This window comes from Eretmochelys imbricata, chromosome 1, assembly GCF_965152235.1.
Source record: "Eretmochelys imbricata isolate rEreImb1 chromosome 1, rEreImb1.hap1, whole genome shotgun sequence".
NCBI classification, from domain to species: Eukaryota; Metazoa; Chordata; order Testudines; family Cheloniidae; genus Eretmochelys; species Eretmochelys imbricata.
Genome location: NC_135572.1, coordinates 247490615 through 247505538, shown reverse-complemented (window position 1 = coordinate 247505538; position 14924 = coordinate 247490615). Strand labels below are relative to the sequence as shown.

General features: G+C 41.6%; 1 protein-coding gene across 1 annotated transcript; it reads right to left on the bottom strand.

The window, feature by feature from the left end:
• Window positions 1-382: 382 nt before the first annotated feature.
• LOC144259291 (perilipin-3-like) lies at window positions 383-9727 on the bottom strand. Its single transcript, XM_077807493.1, has 7 exons — window positions 9518-9727; window positions 5710-5905; window positions 3577-3659; window positions 2958-3207; window positions 2237-2424; window positions 1593-1721; window positions 383-1498 (listed from the first exon to the last, which is right to left on the bottom strand). Exons 1-7 carry the CDS (start codon window positions 9575-9577, stop codon window positions 1148-1150), a joined length of 1257 nt encoding a protein of 418 aa, XP_077663619.1. The 5' UTR covers window positions 9578-9727; the 3' UTR covers window positions 383-1147.
• Window positions 9728-14924: the final 5197 nt, after the last annotated feature.

Genomic DNA, 14924 nt, shown 5'->3' with positions numbered 1-14924 from the left:
TTGGAGACACCATCTTCCTTAAGATCTTGATGAAAGATGTGAGTGAGGGAAGGATAGCTGGCTGTTAGAACAGTCTCAGACCTTTTATTAATAGCATCAGGTTGCCAAGGGTTGTTGCTGGTTGTCCAGCATGGGACATTTTTAATGAGATGTCCATTGACCTACAGATATTGGATTTTAAGCAGGCCACAGGACTTCCTGGAATGGATTCCAGTGTTATGTAGGAGATAGAAGGGACTACTGTGATATAGTCTAAGGTTAAGAATAGCTAAAAGTTAAGGCAATTCAAGAACAAGCTAGAAGACAGATTTGTTTATATGCAATATGTTTATTTTGCAAGAGACAAAGTTCTCTACTACAGCAATTTGAGGAAAAGTGACAAGGGAATATGAGTCAGTTACCCAAAACAAGTGTAAAGGTAGTCACCAATACACTAATGTGTGGTATGGTTAGTCATCTGACTAACAGATATGTATATTATATATATCCATGCACTAGAAAGGCCATGATTTATGTCAATGACTTGTTCAGCAATCCACATGACACCTAGAGCTGAAGCTGTATTTAGTACCATTTCTCACTGCTTTAAGAAGGAAGTGGGAGATGTCTCTCTCACTGTGGCAAGAACAGTTTTCACCAGAAGTAACCTAGTTCTCAGCCACTACTTTAAGATTGTGGCGAGTATCCCAGGATGTAGATGGAGTTCCTGGAGGGTAGTATCCAATTTATGTATTTTTTACATTCATATTTCACCCTCATTTTAAAAGATACTTCTGGTGACAGCATTGCTATTTTGAAAGCAAATAATCATTGTTTTTAATCTTAGCTCAGCCACGGGTGGCATGCAGCCCATGCAAGACATGAGATTGAGTTGTACCCCATGCTATCCAGGGGAGGAAGTGCCTCTCCAGGATTGTGGTGAAGAATGCTTGAACCAGGAGCTGCAAGCAGCTTCATTTCCTACAAGGAAGAAAAAACCCCACACCACACAATTCAATCTAATGTTGGAGGTGGCTGTGCAAAGGTATAAGCTTTCAGACCCTATTTGTTAATCACTATAAGTGTTAAGGAAAATTTGGTCCTTTACAAGTGAGCTGCACTAAGTTTGACAGAGCAGTTATAGAAGCTATTTATTCTTCCCCCACCCTCATTCTGATGGTTCCATGGCTTCTTCTGGTATTTTGCCAGACAGCATGAAGGGTCCCACAAGCCAGGACAGAGGAGTGTTGTGCACTATGTACTCGAGCAGTTCATCCATGTATCCCTGGGCTTTGGTGACCTGTTTGCGGCTCTGGGTCAGGATCCTGCTGGAGAGATCTTGGAAGGAGTGAACCGTGGAGAAGGAAGTCTGGAGCTCCTTTGTGCTGTGGTGAACCTGCTGCACCTTATCTTGGATGTTGGATGGGAAGCCTTGGATGCTTGACATTAGGGTTAGGCAGGTTGCCTGCAGCTGCTGGATAATGCTCTGAAACATTGTCAGAGCACGAGACTCCAGCTGCTGAAAGGAAACAAGTTGTTATTGAGGTAGAATAAGACTCCTGAGATAGGCAGAAATGCCACAGCCCAAAGCTGGATCCTGGCTAATTAGATACCTCAGGTTGTACCAACTCTGAGTCCTTACTCCCTCCCGTCTGCCTCTTGCTCCAGTCCAGCCACATTTGGTGGAGCTTCTCTTGGCCATCTTGAAGCTTCTGATCCACTCCTTGCTTCACATATTCAATCTGGAGGAGCAAGGAGAAAAGGAGTCTTACCACAACATTTCTGTAGCACCTTTTATACACCACAAGTGTTTTAGAGCATCTATGAGACGCTGGGGCCCCCTCTGTGCCAGTGATGACTGGGCCATATTTCAGTACTTTTGTTGGCATATATGCCAACAAAAAACAAAACAGTGTTCCATAGCCAAGAGGAAATAATGTGCCCCCCCCCCGCCCCCCCCCCCCCATCACTTGCTTGCAACACCTGCTTTCTTCAGAGATCTCCCTTTCAGAGACTCGGTTGGCCAGGTGTTGCTTAGCTTGTGAAGTTTGATGGAATCAAGGCATTATGGCAGTTGGAGTTATCTGCTTGCCTAGACCCCAAGTAAGAAACTAGCTTAAGCAGCAGCCAGTTCCAATGGAACATGGGTAGTCAGGGGGAACAGAGAGCATAGACACCTTGTAGAGAAGACACTTTGGTCTCAGTCTGCTCAGCCCAAATCAGCTCCAGAATAGAATGCTGATGAGAAAGTTCCTACCAGATCAATGGTTTGGTGAAGCTGGGAGAGAGTCTCTTGGATGCTCTGCCTAGTATTTTTAATCTTGGCTAGAGAATGCTGGTAGGCACGGTGGCGGAGTTTGCTTGACAGGGAGCCTAAGCGCACAAAGTAACTTTGAGGCTGGAGAGGAGCCACTCCATCCTCCTTTATAGACGTTGCAAGTTCAGCTGAAGGAAATAAATGGGGTATGACCAAAAACATTTTAGTAGGATGGTAAAAGGGAGGAAGGCATAGACTATAGCTACTTTTAATATCTTGTTGAATTAATTATGTCAGGAAGTTGCTTGTGACACATCTAGCAATAGTAACCATAGCTATTCTTATTTGGATATTGCCTTTTCAGACACATTTGATAGCTGCATTAGGGATTTGGCCACCTCTAACTCTTTCCCCTTAATCACTCCCCACCCCAAGAACCCAATACATCTCATTGTCTGGATAGCTAAGCCTCAGGATACAAGTGACATTCTAACGATCTCCACCTACTTTCCAGTAGCCAGTGAACTGTGTAACTGCCTTTGATGGTACAGGAAAAGCAGATTTCTAAATGAAGGACCAGGTGGGTGAAAGCAAGACAGACTGAGCATAATATTTGGCTCCAACTTTGCATGTCATAAGGTAAAAGGGCCTTCTTGAAAGTAAAAGAACCAAAACCTCTAATGAAGGGAACCAGCATCTCATGATTCAGATGTGTTCTGACCTAGTTCCTCATCCGTTATGGGGAGATATTGATCTAACAGCTCTGCTGATTTCTCCAGCACTGCTTCCACACCACTCACAGCCATCTGGCCCATTCTTGATCCCATGACTGTGTTCACACTGTGGGTCATAACGGACTTGGTGGACTCCACACTTGCTTGCATGGCTTCTCTGGTCACATCTACCAAGCTGGAAAATCTGCTGGCAGCTTCTACTTCGGAAGACACCAGCTCCTCGGTGTCTGAAGCAACCTTCAGAGGTGACAGCAGAAGACATTTGGCTATTATTCTTCATGTATTGTTTATACAATTCTCTGCCTGAATTGTCTGCCCCCACACCATGCCCTTTCCTCAAATTCTACATGGTTCTTCTCTGGAGAAGAACCATTATACCATGATCTAGTTGAGCACCATTTACTAGGCTTTAGCTACCCTCCTATTTTTGCCTCATTCTAGACAGGCAATAAATCTGTTCCTGGGCAGCGCCTTTATGTGACTCAGCCACTTTCCTGAACCACAAGGTTCATGAGGCTTCCTCCAGAGCTCTGGACTGGTCTAGTTCTTACCCTAGATGGTTTATGTGACCACAACCTTCTCTAGAGAAGAGCAGCATAAGTTTACCTTATCCGCTGTAATTTGAAGGCTTGGCAGCTTCTCTTCCAGTGTGTCCAGTCCCTTAATAATAGATTCATTGGCTGTTGAAACTATAGAGAAAGGCAGTTTAGTCCTACAAGTCAAACTCAGTTTGATCAATTAAAGGGTAAGGTCGCTGCCGATGACAGATTCGGCCAGATCTTCTCCAGTCAGCAGCAAGCCTGCCAAGAGATTAAAATCTAGCCACACTGAATGGAGAACATGCTAGTTTAGCATTTCCCCTTTGTGTTGTATCATGCTACCCTAGCACCTGAACTTTTGCTGTACAGTAGATCCATTGAGTAACTACAGTTTCAGGCCTGAATTTTTAAAAATGTCAAACAATTTTGGGTACCTCAGTTTGTACATCCCCCTGGACCATTGCTGATTTTTAATAAGTCCTAGAAGGCCAGAGCTCAAGAGGACTAGAAGAAAACTATTGTGCCAAAATTGGAGGCTAAACAGGATGACTGTGTAGACAGACTTCCCAGTTACCTATTGACTAGGTCAATTCTGGACAAAATAAAACTGCTGATGTGGGACTCTAAGAATGAAAGGGGAATATAACTAGTGTCAATTGACTTGGGTTTGTTGAAGCTAGATCTTGTCAAACTTTAAAAGGTGAGACTACAAGGTTGGTGGATTTAAGAATATTACATCACTGTTAGGTTTGACTTCTGTAAGGCATTTGACTTGGTATCACCATGGCATAAGGTAGAATACAAGTCAACCTGACACATTAAGTGGATTAAATTGTTGCTAATGGATAGGTCTCAAAATGTAATTGTGAGCTGGGAATCATCTTTTAGAGGTGTTTCTAGTGGGGTTCCACAGTGACTGGATCTGGATCTCCTGGTAGTCTAGGGGGAATGAAACTTAAGTCATGTCTAGGAACAAAACATGAAAGCTATAATCAAATGGCAGACTATGCTAAGGAACAGTAATTAAAGAGCCTTGGTGGTTCAGAATAGTTATTTGACTTTGAGCTCGCAGTGCTATGGCAAAGTGCTAATGGCATCCTTGTATGCATTAACAGGAATATGCAGGAGGAGGTTATTTACCCCTGTATTTGGGTCTGATGTGAGTGGTACTGAAGTACCAGTCTGGTGTCCACACTTCAAGAGTTGGAAAAAATTGGGGAGGGTTCAGGGAAGAGCCACAAGAATGATTGAAGGATTAGAAACATGCCTTGTAATGAGGGGCTCAAAGAGCTCTATTTAGCTTATCAAGAAGAATGTTGAGTTACTGTCTGTAAACACCTACATGGGGAAAGATGTTTAGAGGGCTCTTCAGACAGAGCTATCCTGATCAAGTGACTGGAGGCTGAAGCTAGGCAAATTCAGATTAGAAATAGATTTACTATCCTTGTCAAATGTTAACTACTGGAGCAGTGTACCTAGGATTATGATGGAGATTCCATCCCTGGGAATGTCAAGATTGGATGTTTTCCCTAAGACATATGCTTTAATTCAGCCTTAGCTATTGGTCTTTATTTCAGGGAAGTCCTGCATTATTTTTTGTGGCCTGTTATGCAGGTGGTCAGACTAGAGGACCACAGTCGTCCTTTTAGCAACCAAACCTGTCCCCAACCCTGCATGAACCTTGATATTTAGAGAGAGACCTGACTCAGGTGTTCAGCACTTTGGAATAGCAAGCCCCCTAAAAATTTAGGGATGAGCACCCAGGAGTCACTTCAATTCCCCATTTCTAAAAGGGCCATTAGAATTTAACAGGTTTGGCACGCAAAGATTGATTACCCACATAAAGTAATCAATCTATGGATTGAGTCAGTCAAGTTGTTTGTGCACCATCAGAGACGAAAGACTGAGTCTTCCAGTCACTGAAGTTATTTGGCAATGGCTTCTCTGCCTGTGAGAAACTGACCAAGTGTCAAGATATACAGGAACCTTAAAATGAAAAAGGTAAGTACTCAGCAAGGCAGGGGCTCTGGACTGTCTTGGGATGTAGTTATATCAAGGAGTAAGGAAATCAAGAATAAGTGCAAGATATAGGCCTTCAAAAAGAAGCCTGAGACTGTGAGCCATTGCACTCCATGTCTGCACTTGGGATGGAGACACTTATGTTCATTGATAAAACGACCTGCAAGCCCTGCTTACTCACTCTGTGGTTCAAATGAAGTCAGAATTGGCTGTGCCCTGCTGGCTGCAGCCTCACTAATGGTCTTCACGCCTTTCTCTGCCACATCACACAAGGACTTTAGGTAGGGGTGGCTCTCCTTGGTGGAGGTGTAGGCAGTTGCAGCCATGTCATAGGCAGAGCTGACCAAGGGCAGACTGGCCACCCTCCTCAAGAGATTCTGCAGGCAAGAAAGGGAGAGAGATTTGTGAAGAGCCACTGAGAAGTGGCTAGTGAGAGCATCATACTGGAAAGCCTACAGAGGAAGGAGAGTCAGTTAGCACCTTGCAGGTATTTCATAGTCATGGACCTTTCCTCCCACACTAATTCAAAGGCTCAAATTCTCAGCAGTCTGAAGGGTTACACAGTCAAATGGTCCTCTAATTACTATGGGATGCTGTATTAAACTAGCTGAAAGATCCAAGTGTGTCTTACTCCCATCGTCTTTGAGAGGAGACCTTCTATCATTGCAACTGAAGAGCTATTCATTATCTGGAAGGTTTACTCAGGATTTTCAGATCAGGTCCCAGAATAGCTTTCAGCTATGTCAAGCTTGGCATGTTTTAAGAAAGTTTCAGTAGTGCTGAAGCCAATCACACAGTCTTTCATAGAATGGGAAATAGTCTCCATGAATATTCAGCTCTGGAGTCACTAAACAGACTATGATGGGATTGCTAGAACATAAAACTGATCATTTGTTTGATCCAGTATACTAGGCTAGGTTGGCCATGCTGTCTTCCAGTCATGGCCAATGCCAGATGCTCCAGGAGGGAATCAAGTGATCTACCCCCTGTTCACTCCCAGTTTCTGGTAGTCAGGCTAGAGACACCCAGAGCATGAGGTTGCATCCCCTGGCCACATTGGCTAATAGCCAGAAATGGACCTCTCCCCCATGAACTTATCTAACTTTTTCAATCCTATTATACCTATGGCCTTCACAACATCTCAGGGCAATGAGTTCCACAGGTTTACTGTGTTGTATGAAGTAATTCCTTTTTTTTTTTAAAGCCTGCTGCCTATTTGTTTCATTGGGTGTCCCCTGGTTCTTGGGTCATGTTTACTCCTTCATAACACTTCCCTATTCACTTTCTCTATGCCATTTGTGATTTTATAGACCTCCCCTTAGTCATCTCTTTTCCAAGATGAGCTGCACCAGTCTTTGTACTCTCTCCTCATATGGAAGCGGCTCCATATCCCTAATATTTTTGGTGCCCTTCTCTGTGCCTTTTCCAATTCTAATAATCCTCTTTTGATATGGGGCAACCAGAACTGTGTGTGGTAGTCAAGGTCTGGCTGTACTATAGACTAATATATGGGCATAATGATATTTTTCGGTCTTATCTATTCATTTCCTAATGATTCCTAGCATAGTTTGCTTTTTAAACTGCTGCAGCAAATTGGGCAGATGTTTTCAGAGAACTATCCACAATTACTTCAATAAGTTTCTTTTGTGAAAGCAGCTAATTTAGATCCCATCACTTTGGAAAACAGTCCCAACCACCCAATGTCCATTAACTTGGATTTACCAACATTGAATTTCATCTGCCTTTTTTGCCTACTCACCCACTTTGCTGAGATCCCTTAACTCTTTTCAGTCAGCTTTGGACTTCATGTGGGGGAAGTGGCAAATAGTGATTTCTGAATATGTTGAACAGCACTACAGATTCTTGGGGACCCTGCTGTTTACCACTCTCTATTGGTAGAAATAAATGGTCCATTTTCACCTTTGTTTCCTAGTTCTTAAGGAGATCCATAAGAGGGGTAAGAAGGAAGGTCCATGACAGCTTACTTTGCAGAAGAGCCTTTGGTGAGGGACCCTGTCATTAGCTTTTTTTAAAGTCCAAATACACTATATCATCCCTGTCCACATGTCTGTTGATCCCTCCTCCCCCCCCCCCCCAAAAAAGAATTCCAATAGATTGGAGTCATGATGTCCCTTTACAAAAGCCGTGTTGACTCTTCCCACCCCACCCCCCAAATTATGTTGTCTATGCATCTGATCATTCTGTTCTTTACTATATAGTTTCAAACTATTTGCCCGGTACTGAAATTAGGCTTACTCATCTGTAAATGCCAGGTTTGCCTCTGGAGCCCTTTTTAAAAGTGGTATCACACATTAGCTATCTTTTAGTCATCTGGTACTGGAACAGATCTAAGTGATAGGTTAAGTGTCATTTAGTAGTTCTGAAGAAACTCAAATATGAAATTGCAGAACTCTTGGGTGAATACCATCTGGTCCTGGCAATTTATTATTAAATAAATCAATTTGTTTCTAAACCTCCTTTATCCACACCTCAATCTGGGACAGTTCATTGGGATTTGTCACTTAAGACTTGCTTAGGTGTGGAAACCTCCCTCACATCCTGTGATGTCAAGATGATGCAAGTTCAAATGCAAAGAATTCATTTAGCTTCTCTGCATTGGACTTATCTTCCTCAAGCGTCTCTCTAGCACCTCAATTGCCTAGTGACCCCACTGATTGTTAAGCAGACTGTTTCTGATGTACTTAATTTTTTTGCTGTTAGAGTTTTTGGCTAGTTTTGAGACTAGTTACTCTTCAAAATTTTTTTATTGGAATGCCTAATTACACTTTTATGCTTGACTTGCCAGAGTTTATGCTCCTTTCTATTTTCCTCACTAGGATTTAACTTCCAATTTTTAGAAAGGAAGTCTTTTTGCCACTAACCATTTTTTATTTTGTGGTTTCGCCATCATGGCCCCTTTTTTGGGCCTCTTACTATTTAATTTGAGCCTCTATTATTGTGTTTTTTTTAAAAAAATTTCAATGCAACTTGGCAGAACTCACTCGTGACTGTTCTTTTTAGTTTCCATTTAACTAGTTCCCTTTTCTTAAGTTTAAAGCCTACTGTGGTGGGCCTCTCTGTGGTTTTTCCCCCCCCCATCACAGTGATGTGAAACTTAGTAATAGCAGCCATAATATAACTAAGTGGTTCACCTATATTCACCTCTTAGTACTAAATCAAGATGGTCTCTCCCCTTGTGGGTTCCAGCCTTGCATCTTGGGGCAGCTCTCATTTATACCATCTAAAAACTCTCCCTGCATCCCACCCTGAGGTGGCATGTACCCAGTCAATATGGGGATAGCTGAAATCCCCACTGAGTTTTCTATTTTTGTAGTCTCTCTAGGTTCCCTGAGCATTTCACAAACCACCATCTTGGTCAGTAGCATGTTTCGATTGCTATGTTCTCATTATTCAAAGAATGGAATTTTTATCCTTTGAGATTCTCTAGGACAGTTTGATTCATTTAATTTGATTCTATGCTTTCTGTCACATATACCATTCCCCCCAGCCCAACCTATCATTCCTATACATTTTGCACCATGGTATTGCTATGCCTCATTGAGGATCATCATTCTACCAACTTGTGGTGATGCAAATTATATTTATAGCCTCATTTAATACTTGGCACTTAAGTTCACCCCTGAGTATTTATACTTTTAGCATTTGTATAAGAGTGCTTATAAAATTTGTCAGTTTTTAGCAGTCAGCCTTTATGTGATGTAATTGAATGGGACTCTTTCACTTTACTGTTTCTCTTCATTTCCTACCTGTACTTTATCAGCTTCCAGCCTCAACAGGCAGAATCCCCATTAATAGATCCTCTTGTAGGGGATGTCTTGGTCCAAATGGTGTACTCCTCTGCACTTGTTGGCTGCCCCCCCTTCCCACCTTAGTTTAAGAACACCTCTACAACCTTTCATTTAGTAGGCTCTCTTTTAGACAGTGATGGGAGAGATTCAGTATATCACCCTCTTAATACATGTACCTACCTGTTGCTCCTGTTCCTGGGTCTCTAAGGAAGAATCATGTATTTGCTTCTCAGAAGACATAGTGGAGTCAGATACAGCTAAAAGGCAAGAGAGGTGGAGCAGTTACAGGTCAAGAGCACAGACTCATTTGATTAACATTGCAGTTTAACAGCAGTCATATAAGTCATAGCTGAAGAACTACAAATATCCAGTTTTACCAATTTTTACCTCTTCAATATAATTTACAGGCTATTTCTCACATATGATGTAGGATTAAGAGAATCTCTGAGCAGTCACATTTGAGAGGAGTTTGGTCTTACAAGAAGTTAGTCTTGTTCTTACTTATCAGGCAGGAAAGAAGAAAACAAAACAAAACCAACCAACTAAAGTTACCAGCTGCAGATCACAATAAAAGAGCCCCAACTTGATACCTCCTTTCTCTCCCCCCTCAGGAAAGGGGGGGAAAAAAAAACAACCCAGAAACACAAACCCCATCACTCAAATTTTAAAAAGTAGCATTTTACAGAAATTACTATATATTTGAAACTAATAAATGCATAAAGAAAACAAAGTATTATTTATCATCATCTCATCTACAGTAATTATTTACCTAGCCTTGTCAGCTGTACTTGATATTCCCATAAATGCTCACTTCAACCTGCTCACCTTTTATGTACCTGTGGTGATGTCATTGGGGAGAAAGGTGGTCAGGAGATGAAGACTGACAGTTCAGCAAACCCATGAGAAAGAAGTACTCTCTGCTGTGACCAATGAGGATAGAATGTATGTGGGACAACATGCAGGGGTTCTTGGGAAAGTGAATAATTGTACACATATGATTGCAATTGACCCTTTTAGTTAATTTCTTGGTAGCACTGTCCCTTCAAGATGAACTCTCCTGTGAGCAGGCTGGTCCAGATCTAAAGAGGTATTTAGGCACTTAATGCCCATTGCTTTCAATCAAAGTTAGGAGTTTAAATAACTTTGAGGAGCTGGGCCTTATTGCTTTGTGCAAGTGTTTCTTATTAATGTAGAACAGGCAGTGAGGCAGCAAATCTGTATGGACTCACTTTGGGTAGTTTAAAAGCTACAAGTATATTATTGTGGATTTTTTTTCAACCTTATTTGTTATAGAGTAATATTATAAGTAGTATAAATAAGAATCAGAACCCTGGGTCCTGAGTAACTTTCCCTTCCCATCATCTTACTGTCTAATGAGCAACAGGGTTGGGAGAATCTTTGCCTATAACTCATCCTAAAATATAGCTTGCTACCAGAAACCATCTCATGGTATAACTTGTCGTTTTTTATTAGTTATTTCATAATTGGGTATGACAGCTCAGGGCAGGAGAGACATGGACAGAACGAAAGAGCTAGAGGTTCTTTGGTTTGTTCTTCGTCCATGTAGCAACTTCTCTTCATTCTCCACCCTTCATTATTATTATTTGTATTATCGCAGTGCTTGGGAACCTGTCAGGGATCAAAACCTCACTGCACTAGGTGCTGTACAAGCACAGAAGAAAAAGACAGTCCCTGCCCCAAGGGGCTAACAATCTAAGTAAGAGACAACCAATGGATGTGGACAGATGGGGGAGTACAAGAAAACAATATTATGATATTTGTCAGCATGATCAGCTGTGGTCTTAGCGCAGCTAAACATTGTTACGTTTTTCGTAGGCCTGCACCTTTTGAAATTCAGCTAACCCGGGGTAAATCTCCCAGCTACAGGAAGAGGTCCCTGATGTACACTGATCTGTCCATGTTGCCTCCACGGGAATGGGGACACTTTCCTGCCAATGGTGCTCCCTGTATGATAATATCCTTATAGAAGGCCCCTTGGTCACTGTGTATCAATACCCAGATCTTGTTACGTAAGTCTGTTTCCTTGTGACAGATCCTTCTCCTGAGCTCACCTGCTTCTAAAGCATCCTCATCCTGCATTCCTCTCAAGAGGGCAACTCACCCAAATGCAATCGCCCAGGCAGCTCATTATGGATTGACACTATTTATGTACAGATCTTATGATCATGCCTGAGTTAAAAGTTCAGCAGATGGTCTCTAAGGAATCCAGTAGATATGTTGGGAGTGTAGTAATATCAGGGAGATGTTATGCTGACACAAAGTTTGGCAAAATTGTGCTCAGGTGGTTCTCTGTTATCAGGCAGCAGAATGCCCCTTTATGAAAGGCCTCATTTGAGCTCCAAACTTAAGACTCCCCCCGCCCACCCTGGTGGAAATGGAAGTATAACTATGGGCAACTGTGTGTCACTCTAGGCCAGCACAGACCCCCCTCAGATGGTATTCACTCAAGGGTTCAGAAGGAACACAAATATGAAATTGCAATCATGGGATAAGAGGGAAGGTCCTCTCATGGATCAGTACCTGGTTAAGAATTAGAAAACAAAGGATAGAAATAAATGGTCAGTTTTCACAATGGAGAGCGGTAAATAGGAGGGTTCCCCCAAGAATCTGTACTGGGACCAGTGCTGTTCAACATATTCACAAATGATCTGGAGAAAGGGATAAAACAGTGAGGTGGCAAATTTGCAGAAGATACAAAATTACTCAAGATAGTGAAAAAGCAGACTGTGGTGTTACAAAGGGATCACACAAAAGGGGGCGACTGGGCAACAAAATGGTGGATGAAATTCAAAGTTGATAAATGCAAAGTAATGCACATTGGAAAAAGTAATTTCAACTATACACAAAAAATGGAGTCTAAATTAGCCGTTACGACTCAAGAAAGATTTTGGAGTCATCATGGATGATTGTCTGAAAACATCTGCTCAATGTGCAGTGGCAGTAAAAAAAAAAAAAAAAAAAAAAAAGCTACCAGGAGAGGAATCATTGGGAAAGGGATAGATAAGATTTACTGGAAAAAGTACAGAGAAGGGCAGTAAAAATGATTAGGGATTTGGAACAGATTCCGCATGAGGAGAGATTAGGAAGACTGGGACTGTTCAATTTAGAAAAAGAGATGACTAAGGAGAGATATGATAGAGGTCTATAAAGTCATGAATGGTGTGTAGAAAGTGTTATTTATTCCTTCACATAACACAACCACCAAGGGTCACCCGATGAAACTAATAGGCAGCTGCTTTAAAAAGAAACAAGTTTCACACAGTTCAATCAGCCTGGGGAAATTGTGAAGGCCATAGGTATAACTGGGTTAAAAAAAAAAATTTAGGTAAGTTCATGGAAGATAGGTCCATCCATGGCTCTTAGCCAAAATGGTCAGGGATGCAACCCTATGCTCTGGGTCGTCCTTAAGCCTCTGACTGCCAGAAGCTGGGTCTTGTTGGATCATATTAAAGAAGTTCTGTATTAAAATCACAAATGAGTTTGATTCCTCATAGTTTAAATTCCAGGGTATTACTAATTAAGAGGTCTCTTGGTTTTTGGTACTGTTTCTCTCCTCTCTGTGTGAAACTTGCAAGCTGCTAATTGTGTTAGTACATTCTAAGACAGAGTCTGTTCTCAAAGCAATTCTTTGTAACAATCACCACCCTTTTGTTGTATTCATCTCGCTTCGTTAACAATTGTGATTAAAATAGAGATAGAGGATGTATGTGGATGGATGCTTGGTGTGGATAATAACTGAATGATCAGAGAGGTGCCAGCCTAAGAATCCAGTGTCCATAGGCTGAAGAAGGCGTCAAGTGGAAATAACCAGAGGACCCCCAGAGGGCAGACTGGAATCCACTCAACAGCCTCAAGAATGGGAGAACCAAAGAACAAGATAACATCTGGCAGCACAGAGCTGTCAGGAATGTGACATCTGCGGATTGATTCAGCAACAGCATGATGAAGCAATTCCCATAGACTGACATAGGAAGAAATTCCTATAAAAATGGACTCTAGAAAGTGAGAACTTTGGGGTCTGATTCTGCAAACCAACTTCCAGGAGCATCAGATGTGCATCTGATGAGGCCCTGCTCCCTCCTCATGTCCAGGCCACCTGGCTTGGCATGATCAACTCTAAGGCTGGTAACTAGAACAACAACAAGAAAAGGAGTACTTGTGGCACCTTAGAGACTAACCAATTTATTTGAGCATGAGCTTTCGTGAGCTACAGCTAACTTCATCGGATGCATACCGTGGAAACTGCAGCAGATATTATAAGCTCATGCTCAAATAAATTGGTTAGTCTCTAAGGTGCCACAAGTACTCCTTTTCTTTTTGCAAATACAGACTAACACACTGTTACTCTGAAACCTATGATAACAACCTTGCAGAACCTATGTGTGTGTATATGAATGAATGTGTGAATAAATATGAGATTGAATGGAATGTTACAGCTATAACTGCTTACTATGATTCTTTCTGTATTCACAATAAATGTGGTATTTTGCCTTTTCCCCTTTAAAAAGATCCTGCTGGTTTTTATTTTATTGGTGTAACAGTCTGGACAACAGGGGATGGATCACTTGAAATGTCCCTGTTCTGTTCATTCCCTCTGAAGCATCCAGCAGTGGCCACTGTTAGACAGGATACTGGGCTAGATGGACCATTGGTCTGACCCCCTAGGGCAATTCTTCTCTTTTAGAAACCCAAATTATTTTTGACAGAAAATTTCTAGACCATTTTTGACCAGCCCCAGTGGTAAGTGTTGTAATTATACCACATACTAAGCTCTTGTATTGACACTAGCCCCTTCGGTCATTACTAACGTGTGCTAAAAATACCTTAGTTGTGAGGTTTGTAAGATGTGGCCTGAAGTATAAATGCAGCTGATGAATTTCAAAGTTTAGGAAAATGCATATTATTGAAGTGGTGGCTTTATGGTTGTTGCAAATTTTTATCTGATTCGCTGATTCTTAATGTAGGTTTTTTTGCGTACCATCTTTTAGTATGGTTATTTAAGAAAGGCTGAAGACTGCTTTTTGTAGCTCACTAAGCCTTTGGTGTAACCTTTGTACTGGCCATCCTAATGAGGAATGTTACTACTATAAATTTACACAATCAAATGGAAGTCTGCCTAGGTTGAAGTTCCTCTGCAGGAATGCCCCTTGAACTAATCAAAAATACGCTATACCTTGAATAAGATTGACCTATTGCATTGTTACTCCATTTGTTGCCAATTTTACTAGAAAAAGCAAGTAGCTACATTTTTAAAAAGTCCCCCATTTAAACAGATTACAACTGTGTTTGAGCATCAAGAGGCATAAGTACATTAACTTTTTGGTTAGCCAGGATTTTGCTCTGTATTCATGTGTTTTTGCATCAGTACCACGAAAGCTGCAGATCCTTTACGGACAGCAGGTTCTGCTTAAGAAGTTAGTATGAAAGTGAAGTGAGCTTTTTGTGTTTAAACATGAAGAATGATTTTCTATTCTCTTGTTTGAGGGCTGGAGACAAGTGCACACAAAGGGGCAGCTGCAGAATTACTGTCACGGCAATGCTGAAATAATCATCTCATTATACAAAG

Coding starts and splice junctions, on each gene's coding strand:
- LOC144259291 (XM_077807493.1), bottom strand. CDS start 9,577: ATGTCTTCTGAGAAGCAAATACATGATTCTTCCTTAGAGACCCAGGAA. Junction 5,906..9,517: donor CCCAGGAACAGGAGCAACAG/GTAGGTACATGT, acceptor TCTTGCCTGCAG/AATCTCTTGAGGAGGGTGGC. Junction 1,722..2,236: donor TTCACCAAACCATTGATCTG/GTAGGAACTTTC, acceptor TTGCTCCTCCAG/ATTGAATATGTGAAGCAAGG.